The 18,224-nt window shown below is 38.6% G+C and overlaps 1 protein-coding gene across 5 annotated transcripts in view; it reads right to left on the reverse strand.

Annotated features, from left to right (window-relative positions):
• LOC113406533 (homeobox protein PKNOX1) overlaps positions 1 to 18,224 on the reverse strand; it is a 60,041-nt gene that overhangs the window by 18,196 nt on the left and 23,621 nt on the right. For all 5 annotated transcript variants that reach the window (XM_026651812.1, XM_026651827.1, XM_026651815.1 and 2 more), the window contains exons 4-5: positions 9,104 to 9,231; positions 7,368 to 7,539 (exon numbers count right to left, since the gene is read on the reverse strand). In XM_026651812.1, coding sequence (XP_026507597.1) covers positions 7,368 to 7,539; positions 9,104 to 9,231 — 300 coding nt within the window. The remainder of the gene's footprint in view (positions 1 to 7,367; positions 7,540 to 9,103; positions 9,232 to 18,224) is intronic.

An 18,224-nucleotide genomic window follows, 5' to 3' on the forward strand; every position in this document is an offset into this window, starting at 1 on the left:
TTCCAGACAATTGCAGCAAAAATAATATTTCATTTTAATTCGCTTGAGAGAAAGAGACCACAGCCTGAAAATTGGGATGTGCACATTTTCGCATGTAATAAGTACATCTGCAGTCTTAATTTCCTGTGGACAAAGCATTAGAATTCTTTTCCCCCAGCATGACTGACTATTACATGCCACCTAATTATGGGTGTCAATAGTCATCTGATATTGTCTTTCCAGTTGCAGAAACAAATCTGGAACATCCACTAATGGTTAAATCCAGTAAGCAGAATAATTTGTCCATAGGTACCAGACAGTAAAAAGTACATTGATATTGTTTTAAGCAAACCCAGGCATATACTACAAAACAGGGAATAGGACTAAAGGAATGCCTATGCCATACAGATCCTTTGTCCATTTACTTCAATATCCTTTCAGTGAAAGTGGCCAGCACCAGATACTTCAGAGGAAGTTGAAAGAAACCTTATAGCAGGACAGTTATAAAATAAACTGCCCATGGAAGAAGTTTCCTTCTGACTCTCCACCATCTCATCAGATATCCTATGAGATTGGCTTATGCACTAAAAGATGAGGGTTTATTGTTCTTCTAAAAAATTGTATTGTATCTGTTGCGACTGTACTGAATCTAAACCAAAGTCCATTAAAGTCAATGGAAAGACTCCCATTGACTTCAATGAGAGTCATATCAGGCATATTATCACTACAAAATGTCTAATCCTTTGATGTCTATTAAGTTTGGCTTCAATGACAATGAATTCCACATGTTGTGTGAAAATTATTTTTTAAAATCAGCCTTAAATGTGTTGCCTTTAAATTGCACTGCAAATTCCTTGCTCTTGTATTATGGGAAAGAGTAAACAGGAGTGCGCAGATTTATCTTCTATATATTATTCATTATTTTGTCCACCTTTACCATAACCCTTTTATTTGTCTCAAGATCACTTTTCCTATGGAAAGTCTCTCCTTGCCTCTAAATAATACCATAAATCTGATAAAGGAAACATGGACTGCTCTGAGTTTCTATGCTACTTCTCATATGATAAATAACTGCCTGGATTAGCAACACCACCTCCATATGTCCCCCACAGGGATATATTGGGAAATATAGTCAGACACACTACTCGCAGGAGGCCACTTCAATACCTTGGGGTCAGCAGACACATCAAAGATTATGTGCATTCTTTTGTAACATACACCTCAGTGTTGCCTTTGAAAATTGTTAGTGTGCACTTCTGAGTAATGCAACCAACTGATGATTCTAACTAATCTTTAATTCTCTGGATCAATTCAAATAGGTGTAAAAATAAGTTGATAATGTTAAACTGCTAATTTGTTAAGTCTTCTTTTTAAATGTTGCCAGATAGCCTTTTCACTACTCTGGGTGATCTGAGCTACTCTAAATACTCTGCTTGGTAATATCTGTAACAACAGAACTCGCAAAACATACTGCTAACAAGTCTCATCGGTAAGCCCCTGTGGCATTCTTAGTACTGACCCAATAAAGAAATCTCATTACCTAATGCTAACAATGGTTGTACCATTACATTACACTGCATCTAGCATACAAAGAATACAAGTACTAATGTGTATCTTCTCTAGGATAGATTACTTCAGAGTTATTCACTGGGGCCTCATCCAAAGTCCACTGAAGTCAATGGGAATCTTTCCACTGATTTCAATGGTCTTTGTATGAGACGATGTTCGGAGTGGCACCCTTTAGGATACTATGCCAATTGATTCAATTGGGTGCAGCATGGAGGAACTGAATCCTCTCAATTCAAATAATCAGACAGTGCTGAAATTTAATTTAGATGTCATTCTCAACTACAGGTGCACTAAGGTGGTCCTTAGAGATATTTCAAGTAAATTCTGCTGGAGTTTCACATGCTGAAATCTTTTGCATAGCATTAGTGCAGGAATCCATCAGCTCACTTAAGAAGTGAGTAGTCCTCATAGGATCAAAGTAATAGGAAGTCATCAAAATGACTAAAATTTACTAAAAACTGCTGAATCACTGTGCTTTAAGATTCTGCAACCCAATAAAGCTCACAATCCACTCCCATTTTAGCCAAACGGCTTCATTCCCAAAAGATCTGTGCCATGTTGGCAAACCACTCTTTAGAGGCCATGTACACTTGATCAACCCCTTTTTTTGGGAGCATCTCAGCCAGTTTAGGTGTATGAGACAGATGAATCACCTTTAGAGTTCTGTTACTGATCCATGGGAGACTCCCAGACCATCCTTTATGATTGCTCAGAATATCCTGCAATTAGTGGATTAGCCTCTGTGCTGCCCTTGAGCCATATGGGTTTGCTGAGGACCATGGTCACAGTATCCCAATTATTGTGGCGCTATTGTGACCTCAGAACAGTCCTTGAAGCAACACTGAGTAAGTCATAAGAACAGCCATATTGGGTCAGACCAAAGGTCCATCTAGCCCAGTATCCTGTGTTCCGACAGTAGCCGATGACAGGCGCCCCAGAGGGAATGAACAAAACAGGTAATCATCAAGTGATCCATCCCTTGTTGCTCATTCCCAGCTTCTGGCAAACAGAGACTAGAGACACCATCCCTGCCCATCCTGGCTAATAACCATTGATGGACCTGTCCTCCATGAATTTATCTAATTCTTTTTTTAACCCCGTTATAGTCTTGGCCTTCACAACATCCTCTGGCAAGGAGTTCCACAGGTTGACTGAGCACTGTGTGAAGAAATACTTCCTTTTGTTTGTTTTAAACCTGCTGTCCATTAAGTCTAAATTCTGAAAGCTGTTCTCTCCCCCGCTCCCCCTCAAAAGTAAAAAGAAAGCTCTTTCACCTTGGCCAAGCTCATGGCTCTTCGTCTGTTGGTACTGAAATATGTGGCTTCTTTTAAATCAATACTGAAATGCATGGCTCTTCCTAATTCAGCTCTTGTTCCAAGATGACAGTGTACTATTGAGCTGGTATTTACCCCCAACATGTTTATGTGTCCACAGGAAATGCAACGGGGCCTGGACTGGAGGGAAGGGAGTCTTGGAGTTGTGTGGCCCACTCTGTTAGTGCCTGTCTTCTTTGCTTGGATGAGCTGGGGCCAAAGACAGAAGAAGAGAAGCTGGGGGGCAGGGGGAAGGAGGAGGAGAAATCAACCTTGTAATTAAGGATCCTGCCCACTCCACCTGGATATATAAATATATATTTTTAAAAGTTATAAGAGAGGAAAGGCTGCCATTGCAACCAGTTGCAAGCCTCCCTTGTGGGAGCACCAATAATTCAAGGAGGGTTGACATAAGAACCCTGTGTCTGGTTGGCTCTTGGGGACGAACTCTTCTGCTCATTTCTTTGGTGCCCTTGACTGATGGACTGTATATTGACGTGTGAACAATCCAGAATGTCCAATAATACCAACAGGTGGGGGAAGAGGTTACACTGGTCAAAGGTGTCATTTCTGAATTATCTCGTAGTGGAAAGCTCCCAAATAGGGGAGGAGTATGGCTAACAGACATACCATAGAGAACCTATCTAAGGTATTTGCAGTAGACATAAACAAGTCCACATGATCTATGGGCAAAGAGCTTTAAAGATTTTGATTATTCCTCTTGAAAGAAACCAGGAGCGGAGGACAAAGGAAAACAGTGTCTTTGTTAATATTCAAAAAGTTAAAAATATCTTGAGGCAGTATCATCTGATCTATTTCATGCAGAATAAAATGACTTTCATTTTGACTTATCTTGATGACAGAATCTAAGGCAGATTAATAGAAGTCTGAAAAAAAAAAAAAAAAACACACCGCACAGGAAATGCTAAGATGCCAGCCAAAAGCTGTGGCTGATTTAGGAGCAGCAGCAGTCAGGCACTCCTTTGCTGTCAGTCCTGAAAGAACTGACAGAGGCACTACAGGCTAAGAAACTGGCAGAAGTGAGGAAAGAGAAGAGCTGTCCCTCAATTCTAATACTATAAGAATTCCTGCCAGTCAATATACTAGGATCATGGACTTAAAAATGACTAAAACCAATGGTCTGTTTAGGGAATTCTGCTTACAGTTCTGTCATGTTATCAAGTGACAAACTCACAAGATCATGTACCATGTGACTCATACTTCAAAGATGACTGAATCTGAAATAATGGCTGCAATCTTTCTCAGAAAGAAATCTTTATGGCTATTTAAAACCATTAAATGTGTTTCTCCCCTTGACAATGAACCTCATATTTAAACAAGATATTTTAATTGAAAACAATCTGAAGGTGTGAAATGTCTGCAGCGGGGCTCTTTCTTTTCAACAGGAATCTAAAATGGTGGTAGCAATGTGGTGGGTCTTACAGAATGTCAGTAAACCTGCAGTGTTTTCCACTGGCTTGGCTACACTTTTCATATGATGGGAGAGAATATATCATTATAGCCATTAATGAAGCAGTTATTATTATTACCAACACTTATGATAATATAGTGGTATGAGTACTTCACAAGACTTCACTGGGTCATTAACATTCCAGTTAAAATGAACAAACACCATGTGCCCCTGCTGCTTGCAGCTTTCCAAAAGCCTGTGGAAGGACCTGGTTTATTTTCTCTCTTCCACATTTTGTCCATTATTTTTGTCTATGGTGGCAACAGCCACTCTACTACAGGATTTAGCCACAGAACTGTTATAGGATACAAACACATTTTGTCTTTTTTTGTTTGGACAAATTATTTTACAATAACAATGACCTTTTCTTATGTAAATTACACCAAACTTTGCCTCTCCGTTAGAGAGATACAAAGGTCTCATGGTTGAAACACTAGACTGGGACTCAGGAGTTCTGAATTCTCTTCCTAGTTGGGACCTTGGACAAACCACTGAATCTCTGTGCCTTCAGTTCTTCATCTGCAAAATGGGGATAGTAAGATCTCTCCACCTCACATAGGTGTTGATTATGCATTAATGCCTCTGGGGTACTCAGACTACAGAGGAGTGCCATTGAAAGGCCTATAAATGAATATAATGTAAATATTTCACTAACTCCTTAACTGTTTCTCCATCTTTCTTGAACAAAAACTGGGTTTTCCAGTTTAACTCTGTTCAATTAGAAGTCACCAAAACAAACTTTCTACTTGACAATGGAAATATCCTCAGCTATCTATCTCCCTTTCATTCAAGTCTAGTCATGGAGTTGCCCCCCACCATGAGCTCTTCTCTGCACCTCAAATGTATATAATCTGCAAGTAAGCCTACTGTAACCTTTTCAGTACAGCACATTGTCTTCCTCCCCCTCCAAGTAGCTTAATTTAAATATGTATCAAGCCCTTTCAATGTTGCCTCATACTTCACTCCCTCCAGTCCCCTGATAGTTTCTGATGATCCTTTCTGAATTCCTTCCAGTTTGTCAATACCTTTCTCGTCTTGTACCCAGAAAGAAACCCAGTATTTCAACCACAGTCACACAAGTGCCATATAGATAAGAACTATTACCTACCTCCTTGCTCCACGATATCATGTCTTTCTATATGTAGCCAAAATTGATTTTTGGTTTTTGGCAGCCATGTACACTCATGTCTAATTTGCTGTCACCCCTCTGTCACTATCACTTTGATATCACCTCTCTGTCACTTCCAAACAACTTAGGTTTCTCCCATCTGTTTAACTCAAAAATAAGAATTTAAGTTTTCCCCAGATGTATTGACTTGTGTCTCTCACTATTCCCTTCCCCCAAGTTATTAACTGCATGTTTTTAATCTTTCTAAGTCCCTTTCTATTACAACATTCTTCTGCCCTGACTTGTTTCCCAATTTCGTTAAATTAATAAATAAAACATGTTTACTGACTCTTCAAGATCGCTAAAAATGTTAACACCAGCCTTTGTGGGCATCCCAATAGACACCTTCCCCAATTCAATCTATTGCCATTTATCATTAAGCTTGGTTTACAGTCTTTTAGTCTTTAAAATATACTTATGCACACACTTTTAGAAAACTAAGGATAGGAAACTATCTTTTCTCCAAAGATACATAATAGATCCCTACTCCGAGTCTCTAACGCTCCAAGGCTGTGTTTGTAAAAATACAGAACTTGCAACAATGTAGGAAGAATATAAATATACTGTAACAAAGTGGAAAAAAAACAAAAACAAAGTAAAATATATCTTGATCAAAAAGCAATACAATAATCTTTATTGCCTGCTTTCAATGAGGCGGACTTCAAGCAATAATACCTTGTAAAAATAGGTCTGGAACTCTGTGTGGATGCCACAGAGCCCAAGCCAACATTCTTTTGACACTCATCGTTAAAAACACTGAAATCATAGCCCTACCAAAAAATAGCAATGCAAGATGTACTAAGACAGACTTCTGAGGTTGAATTTATGGAGAAGGGCCTTTACTGGGCTTGACATGTGTGCGTGAGAAGCTAGCAGGACTCACCGACCTAGGTAGAACACAGAGAAAAGATCTCTCACTCTAACATAAAAATAAGGTAGTCAAACATTTTTTGTGTGATGCATGTCAAAAGAGCCACATTGGCCTTTTTGGACCAGACAGTGAGTTCTTTCCGTGTAAGTTGGAATGCTCTTTTGGTAGGCTTCTTCTGAGCAACTGGGACTTCAGAGGTACTGAATCTCTGATCCTCTACCTGCAAGTACTCATCAGCTGCCTAATTTGAAGTTCCTTCTCTCTGCCTTGTCTGAAATGGCAGAATTCCATTTATTGCTACAAAACAGACACAACCTTATAGGACTCTCCATTTGAACAGCTTTTTACGTAGGCCCAAAATACCAAACTGAGTTTCATTTAGAAATGCTGTCTCAAACTGATTTATCATTCAATACAAACTGTTCTACTTGAATTTTTTTAAAAAAAGATTTCCTTATATTCCTATTGCATACCAGGCCTCAGACTTCTTTTTATGTATAAAAGTTAGTGGGCAAATTTTCTAACCTTTCCTCCCTCAGACAATGCAGATGCATCAGGCAAAAAACACACCACAGGAAAATCTGACTAGATAAGATCTATAGAACAGTGAACAAAAATTATCTGATTGCCTTCTGAGAAACTACTCTGTACAGTCAACTGGATTGTAGTGGGTATGTGTCTTAACTCATCTCTAAATATAATGTCAACCTCAGCTGTTTTAGGAGCACATATTGGAAACAACTATTGAAAAATGTGAGGCAGGTGGTCAAAATGAAGGATGCAATAGATGTTTGTAGATAACAAAAAAAGGATAAAAAGACAAACTAAGTTTACAGACTTTTTCTGATCTTTAGTTTCAGAATTCAGTACAATATTAACAATACACCATTGTAGGATCAAAAGATTTGGGAATCTACCAAGAGCAACAGTTGAGAGAAGTAATTGGGAATAAGAGGGAGAAGTGTCATTTGCTTCATAAAAATGCTTTATACTTACTAAATTATCAGTTTCTGGATCTTCACAAAAAAAGGGTTTTCCTTCCTTCTCCTGCTTCCTTACAAAATTTTCAATATCTACATCAAAACTAGCAGAGGTAGTGCCTTCTGAGCCCTGTGTAGATTGTTCACATTTTTCAAATAATAGTGCTAACAATGGAAACAGTGGGTGCCTAGGAATAAATAAATAATAAAATCAGGTCTGAATAAATATTTTTTTACTTTATATTTCCTACTTTATAATGTTAGGTATCCAAAAAGTAAAAACCTAACCACCATTCATCCAGAAAAGCAATTCTGTAAGTTTTATGAAAAGATTATATACAACACACAACTGACAATATTAGCCAAAAATCCATGTGAGTTATTAAAAAAAAAAACAAGAGTAAAACTGTATAAGATTTAGACACAACTAAAGCTGTATAATAAAGCATGACTAATTGGACATTGACAAGAAGATATAATAATTGCAGTTATGAAGCTATGAAATGCCATTTTATTAATTGTAAGTTAGTAGAAGGTGATGTATTAGTACAATGTGTAATGGATTAGCACTGACACAAAGAATGAAACCAGATTTAAATTACAAAAAAATAAGCCTGATAGCATCCATCTGGTCTCCAATATGTGCCCCATTTCAATATAACAAAATCACTTTACGGTTTGGTACAGCTGAGAACGGCCTGTATTTTGAGAGACTCGTGAAATTAGCTAACTTGGCTCAGGTCAGGACTAAGATGATTCTACCATTAACTCATTTTGTGATCTTGGCCAAGTCACTTACCCTCCTTATGTGTCATTTCCCCATGTGTAAACTGGCAATAACAGTGCCTTTGTAAAGCACTTTTGGTATGTCTATACTGCAAAGTGAAGATGTGATTGTAGCATGGGTAGGCATACATGTGATAGTTTTAATTTAGTTAGCACAGGTCACAATAGCAGTGTACTCATAGCAGCACAGGTTTCAGAATGGGCTACCAACCAAAGTACAGTACATGCCTAGGGTCCATGGAGGGCTTGTACTCTGGTTGATAGCACATACTAAAGTCCTCGCCACTATGTGTACACTGCTATTGTTACCCACACTAGCTAGATTAAAGCTAACACAGGTATGCCTATCTGTGCTACAATTACACCCTCACTTTGCAGTTTATACATACTGATTAATATCTTCAAATGAAAAGTGCTAAGATAAGTATTTTTGTATTATAGAGTTGTGAGAAAAGGCACATTTTTATTTATTTATTTATTTTTAACCTAAAGAAAAAGTGGTACAGGTTTGGTTGATCACAAAAATAAAATAAAATAAAATAAATGAGGAAAGGCCTCAGATACTATTGAAGCTAATTCTAACATATAAAATATAATGGGACAGTATGAGTTAAAGTCACTATTCCTCAATAGCCTAAACAAAATACTATTGCTAACTTAAAGCTTGATGCCCATTACAGCTATAGCAATATCGGTTTTTAATAACTGACATATCTGCACTTCATAATAGCCTTCAAGATCATGCAACAGAATCCTAAATTTGGGGAAATTTTTTGCCTTAAGTAAAGAGTCTGAAAATGAAACCATTTTATTTGAACTTACTCATTGTTTACTTGCAAACTACAGCTCATCTGGTTTTAATCTGCCTAGTTAAAAGAAAAAAAAAAAAGAAAAAAAAGAAAAGAAAAAACACCTAAAACTATACTTTTTACCCTTCAAAGACACAACCGAAGTCCATAATACTACCTGTAAATGGCCTGCTTGTCTGCATCCATTGGCGTCTGAGATTCTACAGGGGCAGGACTCACTCCTTCTGCATCAGTTTCAGAGCAGTTTGGGTCTTGTTCAGTTTTTAACTCGGTTACTACTTGCATCTGTAGAAAAAGGAGGATAAGTTATTTTACGTCACCAAGCACAAAGATTTATTAGTTAGTACACTGTTTTCTAAGTAAATAGCAATGCAAAAAGCTAGTAAATTGCCAGAAGGTTGGTATGATTTGGCAATTATACAAAAAGCATAAGCAGTAACAAGAAACTCATTTAATCCTTGACACTTTTTGTTGGATAGTGTAAAGGTCATTTCAAGTTTCAGCACTCAGCTTTAAAATTGGAATGATTGATATTAGTGAACTGCTAAAGCATTTTGTGTCTCACAAACCGCTATTTTTGGAATAGGTTAGACATATATTGCTCCAAAAACGAGTTTATGAAAAGGCTGGATTAACAGCCTTTGTGGTGAAACCACAATAAAAACGTTACCCTCCTATTGATTTCCTTCTCCCTTTCCACAGAGATACTGATGCAAATAGGGACTCTGGAGCTAGTTTCTTCATCCATTAAAATTCATACTTTGTTATACAGAACTGAAATATAGCATTTGTTGCAGTCTTTCACTAATCAGGAATGCAATTTCGCCTTACAAATTACCTCTAAACTTTTACATATACAGATGACATTAAACAATATAGGAATACCTACTCAATGTAAAAAGCAACAGAAAATAACAGTAGTTGTATTTAAAGAGCAATATTTACTAGTTTTTCAGCAGAATGGAGCAAAGTAATTGCCATTAAAAATATTTTAACAAGTTTGCCAGTTCAACTAAATGAGCTCATCTTCACATCCATGCAGAACAAACTTAATCAGCTTAAAACAGAACAACAACAAATTAAAATCAAGTTAGGTGAAAGATACCAGCCTAAAAAGGCATCCAATAGCGTGTGTTAGAGAGAGACTATCAGTCTGAACAGCTACTCAGCAGTTTGTGTGGGAGTGCAGGGCACAAGTAAAAGCTGCAATATTAAGAGGCAAGAAAAAGATGCAAAACAGGAAAGCACCAAAGCACCTTAAAAGATAAACCTAAAAAGAGTCATGATTTAAACATTACTAACAGGATATAGAGTCCTGTAATCTTTGGGTAGTTTTATGTTATTCCATGATCATATGGGGTATATTACAGCTCCACAAGAACATTGTTAGAGTTACAGTAGGGCAATTCAATCTGCACATATAGCACATCCTGAACGGCATCAATGGACTGGGAATGCCTTTGAGACTTTGATGGCTTTCTAAAATGGAACTTCCATTCTTCTTCACCTACCGCAAGGTATCTTTAGACTAAGAGCCCACTTAACGGGGACAGAAAGATCATCCCACTTGAAGAACTTACCTACCATGGAATCCAATCTTCCCTTCAAAAAGGATTGCATTTTTCTTCCCGCTTGAGCGTTAGTTACATCCGCCTGGGGGCACTGAACCAATGGCATACAAAGATTCTTTTTCTGCTTGAACCATGGCAGTTTGTGTCTTAAGCACCACCACCACACTAGGATCAAGGCCTCAGAAAGAAAATTAAAAACCACAGAAGGACCCACCCTCACAAGAGTTGTCACCAAAGGAGCAATCCTTTGAAGGAAGAGTCAGGCCCTTAGTAATTATTAGAGTAACCAACACAGACATCATCTAAAGACAAAGCTGCACCTAATTCCACACACAACGAACAAAAGGAATTTAAGACACTATCCTGAAGTAAGTCTTGCATAGGCTGTTTGTACTTTGTTGTCTGACACGGCTGAGCCCTCTTCTAGCTCAACAGGAAATTTTGAGAAAATGACAGAACTTCCTGACCCTCGAGAAGTTCTCTTGGAAGGCTTAGATGATTTTGAAGCCACTATGCCTGGAGAAAGACATAACCGATGGACTTATTTTTTGGCTAACGAAAGGAAGGATGGGCAATGGGAAAACAGACTCATGCATATAATCATAAAGATCGGGCCATATTTTTGCAGAGTCTGTAGGTGGAGGGGTCTTCACCTTGAGTCACTGGAAATTAAAAACAAGTTACCTAAAACTGGGGGCTACTTTCTTTCAGCTGTTTGCTGCTGATGACAGAAGCCAAGACACACCAAAACCAGAAGACTACTTTGTGGCAGAGTGCTCCTGAGGTACAAAACAAAACAAACAAAAAAAAGAACCACCGCTCTGCTCCTGAGGGAATTCTGTGCTACTGCGCATGCACAGAAATCATGTGCAGTGCAGAATTTTCTTTTCTCAGCACAAAATACATTCTGCCAAGAAGTGCTGCAGTTATGCCTTTTGCCCACCAGGGGCTGCTGTGGCGCCAGAACAGACAGCAGATGCTCCTGGGTGGGAGCAGCCCCAGCTGCAGGTAGGGAAGAGAAAAGGCTCTGGTCCTCACAGCGCCCTGCCTGTGGGACTAGGTCAGGAGGCGTGGGATATGGGGGGACGGTCAGGGTGGAACATATGGAGCTGCTGGGGAATTACAGACTGGGGTTCAGAAGGGCTAGTGGGGGGACAGAAGGGTGTAGGCTCATGGTGAGAGAGGTGGCTGGCTGAGTGGGAGTTCAGGGACACATGGGGACAGGGGCAGATTTGCCTAATTGAATTAAAGAGGTGAGGGTCTGCACAGGGGAGACTCCCTAACAACCCTTCCGCCTCACCTCGCAAAAAACTGTTCCATACTTCTCCCACCCACACCCAACAACCATCCAAGTTCACACCCAGGCTCCCTCCCAGCAATTACTTTCCTCTCCCTCAACTCCTCCATTACCCTTCAATGTATACCCCAAATTAAGAAACACAGTAAAAGAACTAAAAAAGAGCCACCGTGGCTTAACAACCATGTAAAAGAAGCAGTGAGAGATAAAAAAATACTTCCTTTAAAAAGTGGAAGTCAAATCCTATTGAGGCAAATAGAAAGGAGCATAAACACTGCCAAATTAAGTGCAAGAATGTAATAAGAAAAGCCAAAGAGGAGTTTGAAGAATGGCTAGCCAAAAACTCCAAAGGTAATAAAATGTTTTTTTTTAAGTATATCAGAAGCAGGAAGCCTGCTAAACAACCAGTGGGGCCCCTTGATGATCGAGATACAAAACAAGCGCTTAAAGACGATAAAGTCACTGCGGAGAAACTAAATGGATTCTTTGCTTCAGTCTTCATGGCTGAGGATGTTAGGGAGATTCCCAAACCTGAGCCAGCTTTCGTAGGTGACAAATCTGAGGAACTGTCACAGATTGAAGTGTCACTAAAGGAGGTTTTGGAATTAATTGATAAACTTAACATTAACAAGTCACCGGGACCAGATGGCATTCACCCAAGAGTTCTGAAAGAACTCAAATGTGAAGTTGCGGAACTATTAACTAAGGTTTGTAACCTGTCCTTTAAATCGGCTTCTGTACCCAATGACTGGAAGTTAGCTAATGTAACACCAATATTTAAAAAGGGCTCTAGAGGTGATCCCGGCAATTACAGACCGGTAAGTCTAACGTCGGTACCGGGCAAATTAGTCGAAACAATAGTTAAGAATAAAATTGTCAGATACGTAGAAAAACAAACTGTTGAGCAATAGTCAACATGGTTTCTGTAAAGGGAAATTGTGTCTTACTAATCTATTAGAGTTCTTTGAAGGGGTCAACAAACATGTGGACAAGGGGGATCCAGTGGACATAGTGTACTTAGATTTCCAGAAAGCCTTTGACAAGGTCCCTCACCAAAGGCTCTTACGTAAATTAAGCTGTCATGGGATAAAAGGGAAGGTCCTTTCATGGATTGAGAACTGGTTAAAAGACTGGGAACAAAGAGTAGGAATTAATGGTAAATTCTCAGAATGGAGAGGGGTAACTAGTGGTGTTCCCCAAGGGTCAGTCCTCGGACCAATCCTATTCAACTTATTCATAAATGATCTGGAGAAAGGGGTAAACAGTTAGGTGGCAAAGTTTGCAGACGATACTAAACTGCTCAAGATAGTTAAGACCAAAGCAGACCGTGACGAACTTCAAAAAGATCTCACAAAACTAAGTGATTGGGCAACAAAATGGCAAATGAAATTTAATGTGGATAAATGTAAAGTAATGCACATTGGAAAAAATAACCCAACTACATATACAATATGATGGGGGCTAATTTAGCTACAACAAGTCAGGAAAAAGATCTTGGAGTCATCGTGGATAGTTCTCTGAAGATGTCCGCGCAGTGTGCAGAGGCAATCCAAAAAGCAAACAGGATGTTAGGGATCATTAAAAAGGGGATAGAGAATAAGACTGAAAATATATTATTGCCCTTATATAAATCGATGGTACGCCCACATCTCGAATACTGCGTACAGATGTGGTCTCCTCATCTCAAAAAAGATATACTGGCACTAGAAAAGGTTCAGAAAAGGGCAACTAAAATGATTAGGGGTTTGGAACGGGTCCCATATGAGGAGAGATTAAAGAGGCTAGGACTCTTCAGTTTGGAAAAGAGGAGACTAAGGGGGGATATGATAGAGGTATATAAAATCATGAGTGATGTGGGAGAAAGTGGATAAGGAAAAGTTATTTACTTATTCGCATAATACAAGAACTAGGGGTCACCAAATGAAATTACTAGGCAGCAGGTTTAAAACAAATACAAGGAAGTTCTTCTTCACGCAGTGCACAGTCAACTTGTGGAACTCCTTACCTGAGGAAGTTGTGAAGGCTAGGACTATAACAGCGTTTAAAAGAGAACTGGATAAATTCATGGCGGTTAAGTCCATTAATGGCTATTAGCCACGATGGGTAAGGAATGGTGTCCCTAGCCTCTGTTTGTCAGAGGATGGAGATGGATGGCAGGAGAGAGATCACTTGATCATTGCCTGTTCGGTCCACTCCCTCTGGGGCACCTGGCATTGGCCACGGTCGGTAGACAGGATACTGAGCTAGATGGACCTTTGGTCTGACCCGGTACGGCCGTTCTTATGACTTCCCCAAGTCTTTACACTGCTTCTGAGGGGTCAGGAAATACATTTCTGTATTGTAGTTTAAATAAATTATTACTCAAATTACATACTTGCTGACAGGTTTTTTTTTTAAATAAATTACCAAAATAATTGAAACTGGCATGATTATATTGTGTTATTTTGACAAATAAAATATGCAGACTTTTGCCAAATTTTAAACTATTGTATACAGAATTTTTAATTTATGGCGCAGAATTTTTAATTTTTTGGCCGTAGAATTCCCGCATTCTTGTTGGTTGTTATAACCTTAATACATATTCTTCACAACTCAGAGACAGATGTAGGTTTCATTTTTAGAACGTACACACTATACATTTAAGTGATTTATTTTGAAAACTTTTCAGATTCGTTTTACAGCTATATCAGAAAAGGAATGATTGTTTGGTTATTTCATTTACCAAAGGTAATTGAAGCAGGTATTTATGAAGTCACTGGGAGGTGAACTATCTCCAATTCAACAGGTTAATCTTTAATATTTGGAGGATTTTCTTGCCCTGCTGTACTAGGAGGAGAACATCACCAGACAGACATTTAAAAAAATTGTATTTAACTAAAACAACGTTATGTATTCTGGATTTTTTTCTTCAACAGGAAACTTAATATTTTAACAAAACAAGCATATGAATTTTGAATTTAGTTAAACATTCAAGTTTTTTAAAATCAGTTTTGTTTTTGTTAAAACTGTTTTATTGAAAAAACAAAAACAAAAATTAAAATCGACTATGTCAGCCAGGTCAACATGAGAAATTTAAAATATTGGCTTCTGCAGCTAACTCAGTTGTCTTCACCTTCATTTTCCTATTTGTTCGTTATCTGGACAATAAAAACAAGCTTTTTTCAGGTCCCAAACGATTTCTCAATTTGGAATGAATTAGTCCAGAGGAAGAAAATATTCTTTCTACGCTGGCAGAAGCTACTGCTGTTAAAAGTGAGATATTCACTTCAATAGTCTCTGAATCCAAGTACTTAAGTGACTTCCACCAGTTCACTGGTGTGACTTTCTTTAAAACATCAGCAGCAAACATATTTCTTGAATGGTTCACCCTTAGCTCTGAAGGCAGGGCCGGCTCCAGCTTCCTTGCCGCCCCAAGCGGTGAAGCAAAAAAAAAAATAAATAAATAAAAAAATAAAGCCAATCGGCGGCACTTCAGCGGCGGGCCCTTCACTCCCTCTCTTCCTCTTTGGCGGCACTTCGGCAGTAGCTCAAAGAGGAAGAGAGGGACTGAGGGCCCCGCCGCCGAATGGCCGCCGAAGACCCAGACGTGCTGCCCCTTTCCATTGGCCGCCCCAAGCACCTGCTTCCTTCGCTGGTGCCTGGAGCCGGCCCTGTCTGAAGGGTATTATAGTTGGCATTATGGAGGGATGATTGCTGGATGTCCATGTCATAGCCAACTCCTCTTCTTCAGCAGTTAAGGTTTGATCCTGGTACTGAGTATTGAGAATATTTGCAAGAAAATGAGCTGTAAATAGTGCTTGTCCCATTCATTTTTTAATACTTGTAATTTAACTCTGTTATTGCATATTTTTCTTTTTAAGATCTCACTCAGTTCCTTCCAAATTTCAACAGCGTCAGCAATAAAACAGCTATTTCCCTGCATTTTGTTCAAGGCTACAGAAACAGACTTCAGGGTACTCAGCATATGTTCAACATTTCTCTTAAGCCCAGTGTTGAGAACTTTGGCTGTGACAGTGCCATCTATTTTTTCCCAATTTTATTCACAAACTGTCATCAAATTAGGCCAGTTCTTGATATAGTGCTCAAAACAGTCCACTACTGAGTTCCATCACACGTCTTGTGGGAGAGTTAGCGTGGTTCCTCCCATGTTTTTCAGAGCAGCTGCTGCAAAGTGGCTATTATGGAAGTATTTTGCAATTTCAACAACATTAGCCTTTATTTCTGGAACACTGAAGTCTTTGGCTAGGAGGTGCATCAAATGAGCACTTCAACCATATGTTATTAGCTTGGGACTCTCTTCTAAATAATTTCTTCTCATCTTGGATACATTTGCAGCATCGTCTGTGACCAAGCTGCATACTAGACATTTGAATTTTTTTTCAGTTTGTTATAGCTTTTACTGCGTGTGCATTTCCTGATGTATCAATTGTTTCGGTAAGGAAGACATTCCCTTCTTCTTTTGTCACACAAGCACATACAGCAGGATAATTGTGGACATTGCTCCACCCATCAAGACTCAGGTTAACAATTTTACCCTCTAGACCTTTTGCACACTGCTCAATTTCACTTTCATACACTTTTTATCCAACAATTTGCCTGCGACATCTGCTCTGTTGGTGGACTGTATCCTGGTTTTAAGGACTGAACCATGTTAATGAAGTGTGGGTTCTCAATCATATGGAAAGGAGAGTTTGTTGCATAAACAAACCGGGCAATTTTTTCATCAATTACGTCTTTTTGTAATCTGCTGGTTCTTATCACAAACTTATCTATGGCTGTTTCTGGATGATGGAGATTTTTTTTTTTCTTTTTGCTACAGGTGATATACTGTGGCTATGTGACATACATGATGTGACTACACTATCATTGGCAGATAACTCTGAAACTATAGAAAATGATGGTGATCTTGAAGATGGGTAGTCTTCAGAATCCTGTATGTTGAGGATGGATTCTCCTAAACAAAATAAGCCAATGCCATTATTTAATTATTACCAGCATACTGCTCATTTAGTACATCTCTACCTTGATATAACGCTACCTGATATAACACGAATTCGGATATAACGCGGTAAAGCAGTGCTCCGGGGGGCTGGGGGGCGGCGCGGGGCTGCGCACTCCGGTGGATCAAAGCAAGTTCAATATAACGTGGTTTCACCTATAATGCGGTAAGATTTTTTGGCTCCCGAGGACAGCGTTATATCGAGGTAGAGGTGTATTATTCATTGCATTCACTGACACTCAGTACTACTTTAAAGGTGAAATTGTAAAAGGAAGATCAGCCTATTTCAGCTATTTATTTGATCACAACTGCATCTAAAATGATAGTAGCAGAGAGTAACAACTATATTTTTTGCTCGAACATGAGAATTCAAGAATAGTCCAGAAGGAAGATAGGCAGTCCTTAAGAAAGAAGTATGAAATAAAAAAAGTTTACCAACCTGAAGATCCTGCATGTTCAGACATGTTCCTTTGATCATCTTCAACGCAGCTTCCTCCTGAGAAGGAACACTTCTCATGATGTTGTTTCATTCAGGCAACCAGGCCTTGCATTTCTTTGTTGCACTGTTTGCATTTTGCAAGCATGCCTGTCTTACCCACAGGTAAAGGAACTTCATTAAAATATTCCCAAACTGGATCTCTTATGGCCTGCTGCCATTATAGGTTTTCCCTTCTAGTGAGAGAATGGTATGGCAGATCTCAAATCAATGAAGGCTACACTCAGAAAGACCTCAAGACTTCTGGAATATGCTGCTCAAACAGTTTCACTTTTGTTTCTACTGCCTGTCCCTCCTGTCTCACATTTATCTCCAGACTTCTTCTCCTTGTCCAGATCTATTCCGCCCCCAACGATCTTCTATTCATTGAACTTTTTGAAACTTTGCACTTTTAGAGAGATGTAAGGGATTGACTCTGTGTACACAAATTTGCAGAGGAACAATAGGGTTGATGTCTTATTTCTCACTTCTATATATTATGTATTTATTTAAAAACATTTTTGCTGTTAACAAGCATGTTATCTCTGGAGTGGAGACACAAATCCACTGTTTGAGAACTGCAAAACTAAGCATCACTTATGGTATCTTCTAAACTGAGCACTGAGTCCCATTGGGTAGACAGAAAGATTAACCTAAATAATCTATACAAAAGTCCCTGGAACCCCATAGGATTGGGTCCCTAATCCATGAACTATTGGAACTCATTTACAAAACTTTTCTTAAACATTACATGAATATATTGTCTCATACTACAGAATTAGAATTTATAATCCCTATTCCACGATGAGATATCTTTGAGCTATAATGTATGTTAAATAAAACTATCTTTAGATAAATGCTTTTTGAGGAAAAAAAACTAATAAAAAAATCCAATTTAAATAAAATTAAAAAAAAAAATCTGATTTTTTTTTTAAA

Source organism: Terrapene carolina, unplaced genomic scaffold, assembly GCF_002925995.2.
Source record: "Terrapene carolina triunguis isolate 2854851 unplaced genomic scaffold, T_m_triunguis-2.0 Scaffold31, whole genome shotgun sequence".
NCBI lineage: Eukaryota > Metazoa > Chordata > Testudines > Emydidae > Terrapene > Terrapene triunguis.